Source organism: Falco cherrug, chromosome 3 (assembly GCF_023634085.1).
Source record: "Falco cherrug isolate bFalChe1 chromosome 3, bFalChe1.pri, whole genome shotgun sequence".
Classification (NCBI taxonomy): Eukaryota; Metazoa; Chordata; class Aves; order Falconiformes; family Falconidae; genus Falco; species Falco cherrug.
The window spans coordinates 70,363,805-70,381,339 of NC_073699.1; the positions used below are offsets into that span (position 1 = coordinate 70,363,805).

Consider the following 17,535-nt stretch of genomic DNA (forward strand, 5'->3'; position numbering starts at 1 on the left):
GACCTGATGAATAGGGGAAGCAGCAAAAACTTACCATGACTAGAACCAATCTTGCTTGAAAAGGCTTTGCAAAAAATTCAGTTCACTCATGACAGTAAATATCAGAACTGCATTTAAAACTTAGCCTTCCGATTCAAGAATAAAATTCTCTACCTCTCCCATTTGACTTTGTATTGCAAGACACCTGCAGACAAGAAAATGGCAATGTCTTTCTGCCTGAAGCCGCCTCAGTGGCATGCGGAATGTTCGATGTGAAAGATGGCTTCCTCAAGCCTGCTAGTCAAGCCAAGAACTTCACGTTACCATGGACCTAAGATCAGGATCTTCCTTGGTAGGAACTCAGGCATAACCACTGCATAGCTCTGTTGAAACCAGTAGAGTTACTGTGCTGGAAAACCAGCAGGTCCTGCCTAGATAAATCAAGGCAAACAGAGTCAGCACATCCTGATAAACATTCAAGGAAGCCCACTTATTTCAAGGAAGGAATACTTTCTCAAATGTTAAGTACCTATTTTAGAAGCATCAATTTTTTTATTTTGTCTCCGCTGAGTTCAGTGAAACAAAGTCTATTTATGGTAACGTTGCGTGGTGGCTTAGTTAGGTGTCCAAAACCTATCACTTTTTCCGCAAGCAAAGGTTAAAAAGAAAATGCTATTACAGATCTTTCAGAACAGAAATGAGAACTCTTGTGAATTTCTTTTATCTCTAGCCAGTTTCTAATGAAGTCACTTGAGATAAACAGAGATTCAGGAGTACTTTTTGCAATAGCATCCATACATGTGTTTGTTTAAACAACTGACTTTAGTCTTTGAAGTGCTGGTTTCTGCTGCAGTCCTCCTCATCAGCACTATTAGCGACATTTTTAAGTTTTCCATGGTTAGTATCATGCACAACAGCAACAGAAATATTAAGATGCTACAGTAAAAAAAAAAAAGGGGGGGGGGGGAATCACATTGGATGATAGCTACCACAAAACACTCAGACTAACTTAAAGTTCCATTTTGATGGAGATACTTTGTATCCAGTAGAAAAATGGTTCTTTCTAATTAAGTGGAAATATTTAAAAGGCCTAAAGAAAGCCAAGCTTTTCATTGGCAACAGAGAAGGGAAGCATAGGGAAGGCTCTAGAGAGAGAGCCCGCTCTGAACAGCACTGGAAATAAAGAGCAGCATTATCATGGCTGTTCTCTGCTCCTTGCAAGGCTTGTAAGCGACTGCAGTCTTGTCGCCACCAGGATGTTTCTGTACAAGTACCAGTGTGTGCACACCAGTAAATACTAGTCCTTTTCACTTCTATTTTCCTCATCAAAAATAGATACCTCAGATGTGAATTTCTGCTCTGTGCCTCCTTGTCAGCACTTAAAGGGACACTGTCACGCCCATAAAACTAAGCTATTGCACGAGAGCTGCCAAGCTGCATTTGAAGGAGTTAAGCCAAACCACAGTCAGTCTTCTTGAACAAATGTGTAACAGAAAGCCATAGCTTCAAGTAAGGGTTGGATTTGCTGCCTGACATGGTACTGGAGCCGTGCAGTTTCACAGAGCTCCAGGGTACAGAGATGGGAGAACCCAGGGGAAGCTGACAGATGCCAAGTCCTGCAAATTTTAATTCACTCACTCAAAAGCTCTGCATTCCTCCTTGCTTTCACTTTCCACTATCATTAGATTCATTTTCAGTCTTGCGGACACAATTGCAAATGTCATACATTAGGCTGAAGCACAATTTAGATTAACTCAGCATAGAAATAAAAATATTTTGTCAGGGTCACCACCAAAACAGCTTGTGTGTGGTGTTTACAATATGCTTCATCCATTCTCACCCTTTCACAGTGGGCTTATTGGTGCTTGGCTTTCCCTTCCAGAGCTCTACCCGTAACATACCAAGTCTGGTACTTGCACAAAAGAACTGCTGCTGGACAAGAGGATGCAGCCACAATGCATCTCTTGCCACCCTTCCACACTCTTCAGGCAACAGCTTGAAGATAAGAAAACCCACACCATTTTTCATAGTCCAGTCCACCCCTTTAATACTGGAAGGACAGGTTGATGGATTTTTTATTTTTAAGCTCAACTCATGATCTTTACAGTTTGGCTGAAGTCAATAGAGCTAATTACGATATCGCCAAAGAACGAGGCTTAAATAGGGGTGTGAGTGGAAAGTACCACTAAAAAAATCGAAGCCGGAGTTTAATAGGCCCATCTGACCTTGTCAAGGAACTGAAATTTCACCCCATCATCAGCACACTGGATAGGAAGCACCAACTTCACAGTGACCTATTGTGCTTATGAGGGCAAGACGTTTACCTCTGTATACCCCTTCCCCCTGGTTTCTATCTTCTGCATTCAGACAAGAAAAAAATCTGGGTTAGGATCTCTCTCTCATGAGATGTGCTGGTCGCATAATGGAACCCAGTTGCACGAGGACAGGTAATTAGGGGGGCTAGACCATCAGTAAAGTGCCTCTTTTTAACCAGGACAACCAACCACTGAAAGCCTGAGGAGAATCCATTGGGTTTATACAATTTTTGCAACAGGACATTATTCTGGCTTAAATGAAGTATTATGGATTTGATCCAGGAATTACCCAATGAAATTCTGTAGTTGTTATTATGCAGTAAGTCAAAGTAGGTCACTTTCTTATTTTATTTAATACAAAAAGGCTTATCAATCTCAGCTGGTGTTTCCATGTCCTAATAGATTGTACAAAAATTTATTCTGGCTCTCTTCTAGCCATTGCATTAAAATGTGAGTCATATTGTAATGAAACTTTAATGGCAACAGCTGTTTCAGCTAACACAACAGAAGAGTGGTTGGCTCATGGAGGACTATTTCACTTCTTATTTCACTCAAACCAGAACTGAGCATTTATTCAGCCTCAACAAAACTGGAAATGGGACAACAGCAACATCCCAGCTACTTTCCCCCAAATAAAGATCTTTCAGAAGCACTTTTAATTCATTTACAGATAAAAATTTGCCTTAACCAAACTGGATGGTACATAAGGATCAGTGGCAGAGAACACTAAGGACTCTGTTTCTGAAACAGAGCAAGGTCTTAAAAACATTAGTCAGGATGAGTTTGGTACAATGAGAAAGGAATGTACTCTGAATAATTAGAAAAGGTTCCACCGATGATGATGTTAAAGGAAGGTACTCTGAATAATTAGAAAAGATAAGGTGGGCACCTGAAGGAGAGGAGACCATGAATCAGGAAATCGTTGAACAAAGACAGTTGAAAGGTTTACTCCACCTAGATCCACCTATTATGAATAGAATGATTAGGTGTTGAAATCAAATGAATATGTATGTAAAGATGTTGTGTAACCTCTCACAAAAACTGTATAAATTACCTGACTTTTCACTGAAAACTTCGGAGCTAGTTTGTCCGGTGCAATTGGCTAGCTCCCCAACATTGCACGAAATAAATACCTTTGCTGCTTAAAGACAAAATTTGTCTCTGAGCAGTTACTCTGTGCCGTTTTGGCATCATTTCTTCTGTGCAAACAGAATACTCCCTTGGGCCACAGCCTGCTAACAGAACAAAGACAACAAAATACACTAGGAAAGGAGTAACTTGTTTTCATAGCCAGCTAATTAGCCAAAGGCCTCATATCACCACCCAGCAACATGTGATGTTAGACCACCCTTAACCATCCTCACTTTTACAATCAGCTACAATGTGTGCTCTGGATAACAATAGGATGGTAAATGCCTATTGTGCTTCCCCCCATCTCGCATACAGACTCACTCTTACTGAATAAACAAGGGGGGGCGGGGAAGCAGCACATACTGTACACTGTATAGCAAGCATTAAAATAATAAACAAGTCATTTATTATACTGCTATTATGCTGATTAATTACAGCGAGCACAGCCCACCAACCCTGCACTGCTGAAAATACAACAGGCATCACTGGCTCAGGTCCATGTCTATGCTAACTAATCTAGTTAACAACTCCAGCCCCTATGAAAGAAGACAACTCCAAACCTCTGTTATGCATGTAGCTTGAATATGGTACAGATGAGAAAAATCATACCAGATCAGACTCGTTAAAAACCCTTAAGCACACTGTGCACTAATTTTGTGGCAAACGTTAGTGCCATGCTGAAAGTAATCTTAAAGGTTTAGATGCTACTGTAGAGCAGTACCTTAATTATAATGGCATATTAACTAGTTAAATGTCCAAGAGCTACTGTTACTGTTTAAAGCATCAGATGGCTGCCAGAAAAACAAACACATTTGAATGCTATTGTTAAAAAAAGAAAATCCATTAAAATGAGCCATAACCAAATCAACCACAGAATTAACGTAACATATACAAGTATCTGTACTTGAGAAAAAGCTTCAAAACCTAAAATAACAAAAAATCCCACCAGCTGGCCTACTGCTGCCTCTGAAATCCCGTGGATCTCTTTCCACCACAGCAGTTCTCTAGTCTTTGGTTTCTCCTGTCCATATACAAACTACACATAGTTTGCAAAAAGCATTGTATGATACATAAGATCTTGCAAGAACAGAGTTTCAGTTCTTTTCTGGGGTGGGCAGGAAGCTTTAGATGGACATAAACACACTAAAAAGACAAAGCTGTGAGCAGCACCTCTGAGATCCAACAACTGCACAAAAATGCCAAACTTTTTTAATAAAATGTAAACCTATTCTTTCTATCTCAGAAAGTTAATCCAGATTTTCTCTTGTAATTTTGATAAATCAGTGATCTCTGGATGAAAGCAGACAGGCAAAGTCTTGCAAGAAATTGGGAAAAGGAAAGAGCTGGTCAAGGAAAGTGGAAATATGTGGACAGTTGGAAAAAGAGAATAATTACTTAGCTTATAATGAAAAACTACAGGAGACTAAATTCCCCCATTTACCTCTCATGCAAGAGGGAATAACCGCATTGTTGTAATAACCTATTTTAGGACAATTTGCTTTCTCACTAGATTGATTTTTTTTGTGAGTGTGTAAGCTTGCCATTATTTTGCATTAAAGTCATAGTTTGTGTCCCACAATTGATTGTGTTTACAAAGAGAGAAGCTTCCCAGTAAGGTCACTGAACTACAATAACCCTCAGCTTTTAGCAAGCTCCTGACAGGACCACATCACCTCCTGATAAAGGCATTGTGCAGCCCAGAGCTGCTAAGTGCCTTCCAGCTTCCTCCTTTTGCATTCTGCCCTCGCTGATTTTTAAACAAGGATCAAAAAGCAAAAATGTATACAAGAAAAAGAGTGAAATCCATGCAAATATAACACACAATCATATACATTCCCACCTTGTAAATATATTCTGTACGACCACATGTTAATTTGCACTAGATTGATACTATCTATTATTTCAGGAGAATGGGCTTTATATACCATCATTAAATCCCCAACTGGACAAAAAAAACCCACCCCAAACTGGTAGCTGATACAAAGCATCCAAAAAATTCCTACAACAACTGTGGCTACCCTTATCCTCCCATGTTAAGGGAGGCTAATGGTGAGCGTGACTACATCGGTCAAACCATTACAGATGGAAATCTCGTGGAGACAGAAGTTCTTCAGCCTGCATGAGGTTATACAGCTATCCACAGGGCATTCTGCGTAGGGCACAGCAGCAGGCGTCAGCATAAGCACTGAATCAGGGTGAGTCAGGGTTGCCGTGGAATTGTGCTGAATGTACAGTTTCTAGCTATATCTCTAAGTGCTGCATACAAAAAGATACCTCAGGATGTACCCAGTACTGCAATTAGAATGGCATAATGACAGACAGAGCTGCATTTAGTGTCACTTTGCCATGCTCGGAACACAGCTGGCTCACCTCTTGCCTAAGTGAAGGGGGAAGAAAAAAGAAGTATAGCTCTGTAATTCTGATCTTTTCTTTTAGAGGAAAAAAGAGAGTTAATTTCACCTTTTTCATAAAAACAAAACACACAAGAAAAACCATCAAACCCAAACACCACCACCACCCAAAACGGATGCTCCATAATACAACTCCAGTCCCAGCACGAATGACTGGAAAGCACCAAGCCATGGAGAATCATGGCCACATCCACAGATACAATTTCAGACCTGATCTGCTAGATAGGAATAAAACTTTCCTGTTTGAGAAGACCAAGACTTACTGTATCTTGGAAAGTTAGTACACTTTGACTATTCACTCCTATCAGAAAGGGAAATACTCTGTCAACATACTACAGTTCCCCCATGGAGAATTTTTCCTTACTTGTAATTTTACGTTAGTTCAACCCTATGGAAAAAAAGTATCAATAAAAATCTGCCTATGTCCTTTTCCAAGTTAATGCAATATGGGATTGTACCAGAGGAAGGTCAGACAGTTTGCTCCCATGTTTCCACCTCACAGTTGTAGAGTACTAGTGGATCTAATAGACTTCTGAAAATAATCTCTGGAAGTCACCTTCTGATGCATTTCTTCAAACGCATAGCACTCTACCCAGCAATTTTCTTCTCTTGCTTGGACTGAGATGTCATTCATGATCCTTTTCTGAATACATACTGGTTGCAACAGAGACCATGTTGACTACGTGCAAGTTCAACAGAAGTTTGTAGCAAGCAAGACATTCTAGTTGCACATCACAGATGCATATTCAGTATATATCAGACAACAGAACTCTGTTGGGTGTCACAAGAAAATCCTTTCAAAGGACAAACAAAACTAACTCTTGTTAATTCAGAATTTCAGTTACAAATGCCATTACTGTGCAGACTAGATTTCCTTTCTTTCCCATATCCTTACCCTTATGCTCCATTTCTCCACTCTATCCTCTCGTATAAAAAGTTCATCGCCTTTGAGAATTTGCTCTCTGAAACACAAGACACACCTGACTTGTTTGTATGTTTTTAAAGCAGCTGGTACAATACAGCTTTATCGTTGGTAAGGACATTTCAGCTATACCCCAGTATAAAAATAAATATTAAAGAGAAATTTAAAAAAACCTCCAGAACGTTAACTCCCAAATGCAACCCATACGAAGAAGAGGAAGTAGAAGAAGAAAGCTGACATTCATGTTCGCTCACAAGTGGCTCTCCACAGTAGTGGATCAATCCTTGCTTGTATCTACAAAGTATCCATACTTGGTTCCTTAGTACCGCAACATTTTCAATCAATAATAATGTGCTTGCCTCCAAAACTGTACCCCACCAATAGAGAATGCAGAAACCACATTTCCAAATGAAATACTGCTGTATTCAAATGTTGCAGCTCCCTCAGATACCTTCTGTATAACAATCTCTAGCAATCGCATCTATTCCAATCTGTCCACAGCACAGAAAGTTCCCTTTTCCTGAAAAATCATATTGTCACCTGGTCCAAGACAATACTGACCTTGGAGAGGGGGCGGGGCACAAGAGCAAAGGAAGGTATTTCTGTCTCCTTTGCTCAAGAGCCTTTGACCTGACAACCCAGGCACTCTGGTGGCTGCCAGGGACTGGCAGTTGCTGCCACCGGGTGGCTCAGCGAAGAGGGACAGGCGGTGCATGCAGGGGGACACCACCCCTCCGAGTGCCTGCTGCACACCCAGCACCAAGACAGAACAGGCAGGCAGCAGGCAAGGGTTGCTGCCCCCGTTTCTGAAGAGGGCTCAGCGGCTGCATCGGGCAGGAACTGACTTCTCTGGTGCCTGCGCTAACCTTTCTGTAGGGGGTGGCATTGTCCAGAGAAAGCTGGGGACAGTGATGTTCCTGAAAAATAAGTAAATAAGGCACAGAAGATAGCGATCTATGTGAAAAGGGAACACTGCGCTGTACCCACTCAAAGAGACTGGAGGCTATTTAGAATTACTCAGAAGAGGGATTCCAGTCAAAGCTGAAGCTATAAATTAACCAACTGCTGGTGCGCTCATTATAACTAGCATCACTGGGGAAAAAGAAAAAAGAAAGAAATGAGGGATAGCTTGAAATAGATCAGCCCAGAGGGAGAATAACTGAGCAGGGTCTGTAATCTAATCACTGAAGTCACAGGACAGCAAATAACTCACCTAGGGAAAACTGTTTCAAGCTTACTATTTATCCCCTATAAGATGGATTTGAGCATCTTAAGAAATTGCCCACAACTGCAGGGAAAGGCAAGTACCTACAACAGCATCATTCTCAGAGCCATGAAATTTGTTATCTGCCAAAATTTTTTCCCCGACTCTCAGGGAGTCTCACACTAAGGTGGTTTCATTTGCACCTTCAATCCACTTTGATTTCCTCACTTGACCAGGGTGAAAAAGAAGATTACAGACTCCATTTACACCATGTTTCCTTTTTTTTTTCACCCCATTTTGACCTAATCTTAAAAACAACAAACAAACCAGACTTTCATTTGTAAAGTGGTAAAAGGGTTGATTTAAGACCCTAAAGTCTGAGTGGTTTTGAGTTGGAAAGAAATTTTCCTCCTTGTAACATCAAGTTATCAAAGGCTGATCATTGGCTTACCTTAGATAAGCAGTTCAGTTACAGATTTGGAACATGGAAATATTTAGCAATCTGTTAGTAAATCATTAGCTTTAAAGAACATGCAGTACACTGCATGTCAACCTTCTTAAATGAGTACAAGAATTTATAGTGAGGGTATGGATCACAGGATGGTGATTTTAAGCCTACCAACAGTGAACTTCAGTGTTTTTAATTCCCATTTTTAAGTTCCCAGTCCCCATACGGACCACAGGCTTGACTACTGGTTTAGCTCACTGGTACATGGGGCTAGGGAACAGACCAGAGAAGGTTTAAAAGCCTGAGATTTCTCTGGTAGAAAGAGGCAGACAGAGGTCTCCTTGCTTTGCTGTCTACATCCTTCTCACAGAAAGAAAACCAGAGATCTGAACTGGGAAATTACACGCTTTGAGCTGCACATTACACAGTGCTGTGGGGCTCTATAAACAGTAACACTGGATCTACTGGATCTATGCAAATAACCAGTGGAGCAGTCGTAGAGCAAATTAGGTAACAGCTTCACTACTGAATTAATGAAATTGAAACCTAGTTCTTAAGTCCACTTGTGGATTCTTGAGACACTGGCATTATATGATCAGTGTTGGAATCATCCACACCAGGAATTCAGGTTCACGTGCCAATCACTCTACACTATCTCATTGAGGAAAGCTGATTTGAAACTAGTTTAAATGATCACAAGCATTGTTTCCATCTATAGTAAGAAGGATTTAATTATTCATACTCCATTCCTTTTGTACCTTAAAATAAAAAAAAATCTTTACTGTATTCAAAAATATTTGACTCATCCAAAAGTTTTCAAGCTAGTCAGCCTTAATAAAATCCACATGTCTTCCACAGACATTGAGCTTCCATTCTAGAACATAATAAATACATGGAAACAATACTATACCAACTGATAAACTTTCAGTCTTGCCCTCACCCCTCCTGCATTAATGTTAGACTATTGCTTTTTTATTGGAGTTCTACTAGCATAAAATCAACAAAGTTATAAGGTTTCCCTGCCCATTTTCCAGATCTTAATGCAGAAGAAAAGGCCAAATACAGATTTCAGATCAAATAATAAAACTACCAGCAAAACCTATAGGCAGAGGGGGATTCACAGAAAACTATCACAATGAGTTTATTTAAAATCTAGGCCTCCAAGTATCTTAAAAGGTCATCTAGTCTATCTGTCTGCAACAAGATGAACTACATTACGTCAGTTTAGACTGTTGTGTAACCTGTTTTTTTACAGGCCCACAATGATGAATCTTCACACTTTCCAGATGATGCATCCCCACATTTTAGTATTTGTTTTAGGATTCCCCTTCCCAACATTTAACCATATCTTTCTTTCTCCTATTTAAAGAATTCACTCTTTGTCCTAGCCATTACGGACTGAGAAAAGTTTATTTTCCCTCTTACTGCATACATCTTTAATTTTATCGAACACTTGCACTCAGTCTTTCTTCTCTGTGGTAACCAACAGCAAGTCCTTCTTCAGAGATGATTTATTTTAGACCTTTGGTCCCCATTTGTTTTCTTCATGGTCCTCTCCTCTACCTTTCTAGGTCTCTGTGGAACTGTATGGCCCACACTCAAATGCTATACACCAACATTAAGCAGATCACAAGAATTTTGTGGGAATTCTCTTTTCTGAACTAACAGATCAAATAACATTTTCCAGATGTCCAAGTAACTCACCAAATACTTCATTATCCTCTGAAGACTGCTGTGTTAGTCTGGCTGCTTTTGGACTTTCTTTAGCTGCTTCCTCCACCTTGACTTCAGCATTCTGTAAAACAAACAGCTTTTCAGATTAGGGTTTTTTTTTAATAATTATCAAATAGAAACATTCTTCAAATTTCTCTAATTATGCACACATTACATTCTTAATGAATACAGAATCATTAACACAGAGGGTTTTGATATCTATATATATGTGTGGTTTTGCAAAATATCAAAGGGAAATACTCTCAGAAAACACAGATTTTGGGGGGTTCTGAATCCGTTTCAAACTCACTAGAGGACATAAGAAGAGGGCTAGAAAAGCCCTATCTAAATGAGATAGATCTTAAAAACCATGTCAAAACTTGTAAGTTTCCACCTTTCCTCCTCATATTTCCTTTTCTTTCTATTGACATCTTCCATTGTTTACTTAGTGAACCAAGAGATCAGAAGATAGTGCACAAATATTTCTCCTTACAGAGCAAAGATAAGTGAGCTAGAGATTGCTTAGAAGCAGCCATCTTCAAGTCTTCAACCAACTCATGTACTTCTCTCTTTCTGAGACAAACCTGCCAAATAGCTACCTGGTGTTAGACAGGGCCCAGAGGTAAGTCAACAGTTTCAACACTTAAATTGCCAGAAGTCAAAGCATTTCACTCCCTACCTAGAAAAGACTGAAGAAAGCATACCCTGTGAAACCCTGAGTTTTAAATATTTACATTGCTACTAAAAAAATAAACAAACTGATGTTTTCAAAACATTTTAGTTTGATACTCAAGAGAAATGTACATGCATGCTTGCAGCAATGCACACAGTAAACTTCACATGCAGTCAACTGTTGAGCAATGGATATGAAGTGACTGATGCAATATTAAACATTACTGGACTAAGAGTTGAGGAAGAAAAAAAAAGAAATGCAGTATGCCTATGCTTTTTAAAGGACAGATATCATTCTGTTCAAGTACATACTCATTCAGAAGACTTTGTGTGATGTTTTGGAGCAATCACCTTTGTACAATGTATAAATTCTGACTTAGGTTTTGAAAATGTTGCTATACAATCTTTCCATGAAAATTACCAGCTCTGCCCTCAGAAACATAGCACACTTCCAAACTGGTCTCTTCGTAAAGTGGTCTCTTATTTCCCCTTTTTAACAACCATATAGAAGATAAAAAATGACAGGTAAGTTAAGTCTATCAACCTCCCTACAGAATAGAGGAGTACAAACTTAAGGCACATGAACTCAAGAGACTTTGAAGAAAGACAGTAAGCTTTGTTAAGAAAAAAAATGAAAGACAGACAGACCTAGGAGCCTACTGGTGTCACCCAGCAGCAGACAAGAATTAGAGAAAGCAGAGAGAACAGGAAAGAAAGGAGAAACTGTTTCAGAGGAAGAAACACCTGCAGAAAAGAAAGGATTCTGCACTGCCTCAAGGCACCAACCCGAGCATCCCATGCAGAAAACCCATCAGCTATCTATCTCTCAAAGCTGAGGAGACAAGACAGTTTTAGCAGATGCTCACCTCAGTTTGGGTTAACTAGTGTCCCTTGGGAAGATGGAGGGACCCAGTCAGAAATCAGCAGTGGCTATACTGGGAGACAACTTGCTTTCGGTAAACAACTTTGTCATCAGCACAACTACTTAAGCCTTGTCCCCACAGATATGATTTGTAAGTTGTGGATCCACCCAGTTTGCAGTGTGTTAGGTGCTCTCCACACACCCAGTAGGACACATACTAAAGTCTACAGCATCTGTACTGGTTTACAGAGCCACTTGAATGTAGAGGCCACTGAGATTCAGTAAGCTGCATGTTGCGGTCAGGTTCACCAACCTATTTTAGTTGCTCTATAGTGAGAAGCAACTCAACTACATCTTTGTAGAAAGAGATGGAGAACAGCCCTGAACACTGAAAAAAAGGAAAGACAACACCTGCTACAGCAGAATAAGCCAATCCCAAAGCAAAACGCCACTAAAAATTGTGCCATGATGGATGACACACAATTCATACAATTAGATGATCAAACCAGTTTCAGGGCTTTCCCAGATGATGGGAACAGCTGAACTGATCAGAACTATTCATCTAGGTTTTGCAAAGATAGTGCCTGTTAGCTCCATTTTCAAATATATTCCATTGTATTTAGCATATGGTGAAGCTGGTGGCGCATGAGGAGAGGGATTGCTGTTCCTCTTTGGAAACAGCTGGAAGTCTGACACCTGCTGCAAAGGCATTAAGAGCAACAGCAACAAAACACTACCCAACAGATACTCAGAGGTGTCTATAAAACAAGTTGTCAATCCAAATCCTTACTAGGAAGCTGTCTGCATCCCTTACTTTAAAAACATGTTTTTTGGCAGTCTCAGGGAAATTAGAAAGACAGAGCCCTGACATACTCTGATTCGAGTTAAATCACTGGGAAGAACTGCACAGAAGCTATGCTGTCTGCTCCCTGGATAAGCCACAATGTTGATGTTGACAAATGTCAGCTCTGAGATACTGACAGGAAAAGTTGTGTGGCATCAGCCTAAAACATGGCAGTGCACGGCTGGATATAAATTTACTTGGCATGGCTTCTTAACAAAATGCAAACTTTAAAAAGATTTCCTTATTATTTGCACTAAAAATTTACATGACACATGATTACCGGCATACTTAATATCTGTATTAACAAAAACAATACAAGAAAGATCACTTGAAAAGAACAATGATCCACATCCTCTAAAACAAGTTACATTATGAAAGAGCATTTTAAAATACAAGATTTAGCCAGTTGCTTAATTCTGTTTTCCAGTGTCCTAAAAATTATAAGTGTGTCTATCCTTCCAACCAATAAACAGAAGTAAAGCTACATTCCCTCACACTGTGCCAGGAGAGATTCTTTACCTGCAGTTATAAAGTGCTTGTGGGTGGTTATACAATAAAGGCCCTTTGTACATAACATAGTAAATGTAATTCTATCTAGCTCTTACTTTCAGGTCGACGACTCTGTGCGATTTCAGAAGTGATAGGCAAAATAGTTTTATTTTACAGCATCAGTTCCTAAGAACTATAGATTACACCTGATTTTAGCATGAAACAATTATTACATAGGCCTAAATAAAAAAATCCTCCCTCACTCTCCCCAAAAAACATTTCCTCGATCACCACAAATTAGCATATAAACTGGAACTCAAGTCAAGTTTCCTGACATGAGACAGGCTTTCTCAATGTTCTTAGACCCTCTTCTGAGCTAGGGCCTCCAACCTGTACTTCAGAACAAGTGAGGAGAACGTCCCCCATCCTGCAGGTGTTCTGACATTGGGAGAGAAACCACTGAGCACCAAGATCACAATCAAAGCAAACTGGAGTTACATTTCTTACATGAATTGGGCCACTCGTGTTCCAAAATACCATGCAACACTAAAGTAGCATGCCAGCACCTACTTCATGGTAACAGCTGGCCACAGAATAGAAATATTTCTATCATTTCATAAAGTAGTTACAAAACAAGATGCGCACATATACTGCAACTGTGTCTACGTGAATATGTACATATATAGCTGCTCTTCACTCAGCCCTGATAAAAATTAGAAATTGCATTGTAATCTGCCAGTTTTACAAGACACTTTTGGCCCAGCTTCCCATTGTAGCTGCTCACCAATGCCTTGTGATTCAGTTCACCTGTTTCCTCATTATCCACCAAGTGAGCACCACAGTCTCCACGTTACACAACATTTTAAAAACTTTGATAGGTAAATATACAAACAGGTAGCTATCAAAATATTTGCAACAAATGAATAGCAATATCAAAAATCATGCTTTGACTGTATATACACCACTAGTGCAAGAAGCAAGGCTGTTTGTATTTTGCTGCTATCAGTCCTATTTAGATGATCTTTACCTAATGGGAAATACTAAGAAATGCTGAGTTACAACGAGCTGTATTCTGCAGGCACCACAGTACCAGGCGAGGCTGAAAAGTGCCGTGAAGCATATCACATCTACTGTAGTAGCTATGTCCTCAAGAAAACATAGGACTTGGAAATGGAAAGTTGTACTCCGGAGCATTCAAGCCAGCTTTTTAACTACCTTGTCATTTTTGCATACTAGTTAGGAAAGGATTATTTCTTTTCCTTTAACCATAAGACTGCTACTCAATTACTTCATTTTGCAAATGACAAAAACACACAGAAAAGTCAAAACTTCTCATCAGAAACCAATTATTCAAGGCTTGTTATGTCTAAAATTAAATAAATTAAACAGAATTAAATAAATCCAAGGTGAAGCAGAGACTCGTCTGTGCTGTCATTCCTACCTTATACAATCTACTCTGCTTTCTTACATACTTAGCTAGTATGTTTAGCTCCATCCCAATGGCACAAATGAGAACAGACTGAAATTTCTTTCTTTTTTTTTTTTTTTTTCTTCAGAAAAGTGCCACACTGACATCAGAAGTTCTAATTGCAGCAAAACAACACAGAGCATGAGCGCATGAACTGCAGCTTTGGCCACACAGCCATTTCTCCAGTTCCTTCTCTCATTCTCATTTGTTCATTCCTTCCTATCCATAGCATGTTATCTTCCCTGCACTTAAGTCCACAACACCTAGCAGAATTGGGGGCACGGTAAAACACTTGATTCTTTCTCTATGCTACATTTACAAAATTAAGACAAGCAACAGACACCACCTCAAAAGACAGACAAGAGTTTCTAGTGTATAAAACCAGATCTGACTTGCAATAAACCTCCATTTTGAGTAACAGAAAAAGGGTAAATTGTTGTAGGCAGTAACAATCTTGACAATCTAAACTGTATCCATAGCAGTAGATCACGCAACTCCAGACTTGGCTGAAGAACTCTGCAAAACATTCCTGAACTTCCACCTCAGCAGTGATATTCACCTAAATTCTATCATGCAAGGCTACCTTTCATTTAATATTCACAAAATGTGTGTATGATGTTCACGTTCTAGTTCACCTTAAGGACATTGTATGTGTTGCCTCTTCTCAGACATAACTGAACTTTCACAGAGTTTCAGAGGAAAAAAAAATTAAGAAAAATCTGTAAGTCATGGATATGTGCTCCTTCAGAAATGTGACAGTAACATGACTGAGGGTCATGTATCGCTAAGTCCACCAAATGCGTGAGTGTTTCTCTACATACCAAATACTGCTGCAATCGTAAGGACAGGATGTATGTCATTCTAACAGTGATCATATTCTTTGTTGCTTTTGTATTCTGCATCTCCAGATTAAGTACTAACAGCGTTGCTTTCATGAAAGCTGGAGAAATTCCTTGTTATTTTCTTTTCAGAGACCTCTATCAACCTCAAAGTTTTTAGCTCACATCCATTGTGAGGAGTTTTACAGGCAGAGCGTAACACAAACAGATGAGATGTTGTGAACAACCCTTATTAGCAGCAAGAACTCATGAAATAGCAGCTGGGCCTATTCAGGTGGGCAGAAATCTCTTGGACCTGCATTAATGAGTATCTTCAAGCATCTTCCTGAAATCATCCATTAATTCCTCTTAAATTGTGGAGATTTTCCAACCCCCTTTCCAATAATACAGAAATTCATACTAGCAAGCACCAGGCTTCTTGCACAGAATGTGAATGGTGAATTTTAGCAATGCCATAGCAGTTATCTGTACTCCCTGAGCAAGTCTACTGCTGTAATTCAGAATAGGGTTATGCCAGACTGAAGCTTAGTTCATCTTTACAGCTTCAAGCTCTTGCAAATGTTCCAGGAACTCCTCTATCAGTTCTTCAGTCCCCAGCAGTCATGAAAAGGATTGAAATTTTCCCATTAATTTTCAGATAAATGAAATAACTCCTTTAAACAGCAAGCTAATCAGAATAATCTCCAGTTTTCTGGTATACCGCATATTCTCAGTTTAATTTTCACTTCTACAGATTCTTTACATTCAGTCTCTAAAATGGAACTCAAAATATCATCTACTCAGTAACTTCTATATAAAGAGTAATTAGTCTCACGTTCCTGTGCACATGTCAAAATCTTATTTAAGGTAAAAGAATGGAAAAAATGACAGTGATGGAAAGAGAGAGGACTAGAGTTTTCCAAGGACAGTTTTCTGTTCCTCTCAGTTCCAACAGTACAGTCCCACTGCTGCTAATGTCATCGATGGAGGATTTCAAAAGAAGTTTCAAACAAAAGGATCCCATCACTAACCCTTAAGGCAGACAAAGGCCCTTTGAAAAAGGTTTAGAGATGCTTCAAACACATTATCTGGGTCTTTGAAGAAATGCATTCAGTCTATTTTTAAAACCTTTAGATACTGAGGGGTTGTAGTACAAAACACTGAATTTCAACTCAAAAATTTGCTACATTTCCCATTACCAGTTCCACACTATTTTGCTATATGTTTCCCTCCATTTATGAGAGGCATTTAAAAACTACTTCTGTTCGTGACGTTCTTACAAATTGGGTTAATACACAGGATATCTTGCCTTTATAGCAATTCTGTTTCATTTTCAGAAAAGGTTCATGACCACAATGGGGTTCTCATATTTAATAACTGAACTAAAATTTCTTCCCTTCAGAACATAACAGATAGAGACAACTAATGGATCCACAGTATGCCGCTAGTCAGCTTTCACTAGTCCATAAGGGATTCCCCCAGTGCTGAGGAGGGAGCGCAAGTGATCCCATTGCTGTGTCCATACTACTGACAAAGGCTAATCACATTTGGGAGAAAGGTGCTAAAATGACAGAGTTCATTTGGAAAACAAAACAAAAAAATAAAAACCAGGACAGACAACCCTGTGCAAGAATCAAGGTTTTCCCATGAGTACCATGAACTGAAAAAAACCCCAACAAACCCAAACTCATGTCCCCTATACATAGGGGCTGAGGGAGAAGAAAAGCTATGTGAGTGACCTGTTATTCTGTAGGTACTCCAAGACACTGCCAGAATCAGGAATTCTCATAAAACGGCAAGGAATTTGCAAAATTACTTAAGACACAAAAATACACTACGGGTCAATATTTTCAATTTGAAGCAAGAATCCAGTCATATGACTTTTGCTCTGTGCACATTAATCCTGAAACCGTACACAGGAAACCTGCATCACCTGAAATTCAAACAAGTATGGACAGAGCTATGACTTGTTTCCTCTACAAATCCCACCCTGGTCCCACAGAGCAGCACAACGACCACCACCTCAGCTGTTACAGCAGCGCAGTGGCACACACAATACAGAACAGTGAATATCAATATAAGGACCAAAAACTACACTTGGGAACACACAGAGTTTTGACAGCCTCCAGAACACTTGACCTGAAACTGAAGTTATTAAAGTACACACACTGCCTGCTTTGAACCCAGACAGTTTTTCTACAGTGCCACTGCAAACAGTTATCTGGCAGGCACATTGATGGATGCAGCTCTTGACCTCAT

General features: G+C 39.5%; 1 protein-coding gene across 4 annotated transcripts in view; it reads right to left on the minus strand.

Annotated features, from left to right (window-relative positions):
• Positions 1–17,535, minus strand: part of MBP (myelin basic protein) — a 120,158-nt gene that overhangs the window by 50,572 nt on the left and 52,051 nt on the right. For all 4 annotated transcript variants that reach the window (XM_055704694.1, XM_055704696.1, XM_055704693.1 and 1 more), the window contains exon 3: positions 10,115–10,205. In XM_055704694.1, the coding sequence (XP_055560669.1) occupies positions 10,115–10,205 (91 nt within the window). The remainder of the gene's footprint in view (positions 1–10,114; positions 10,206–17,535) is intronic.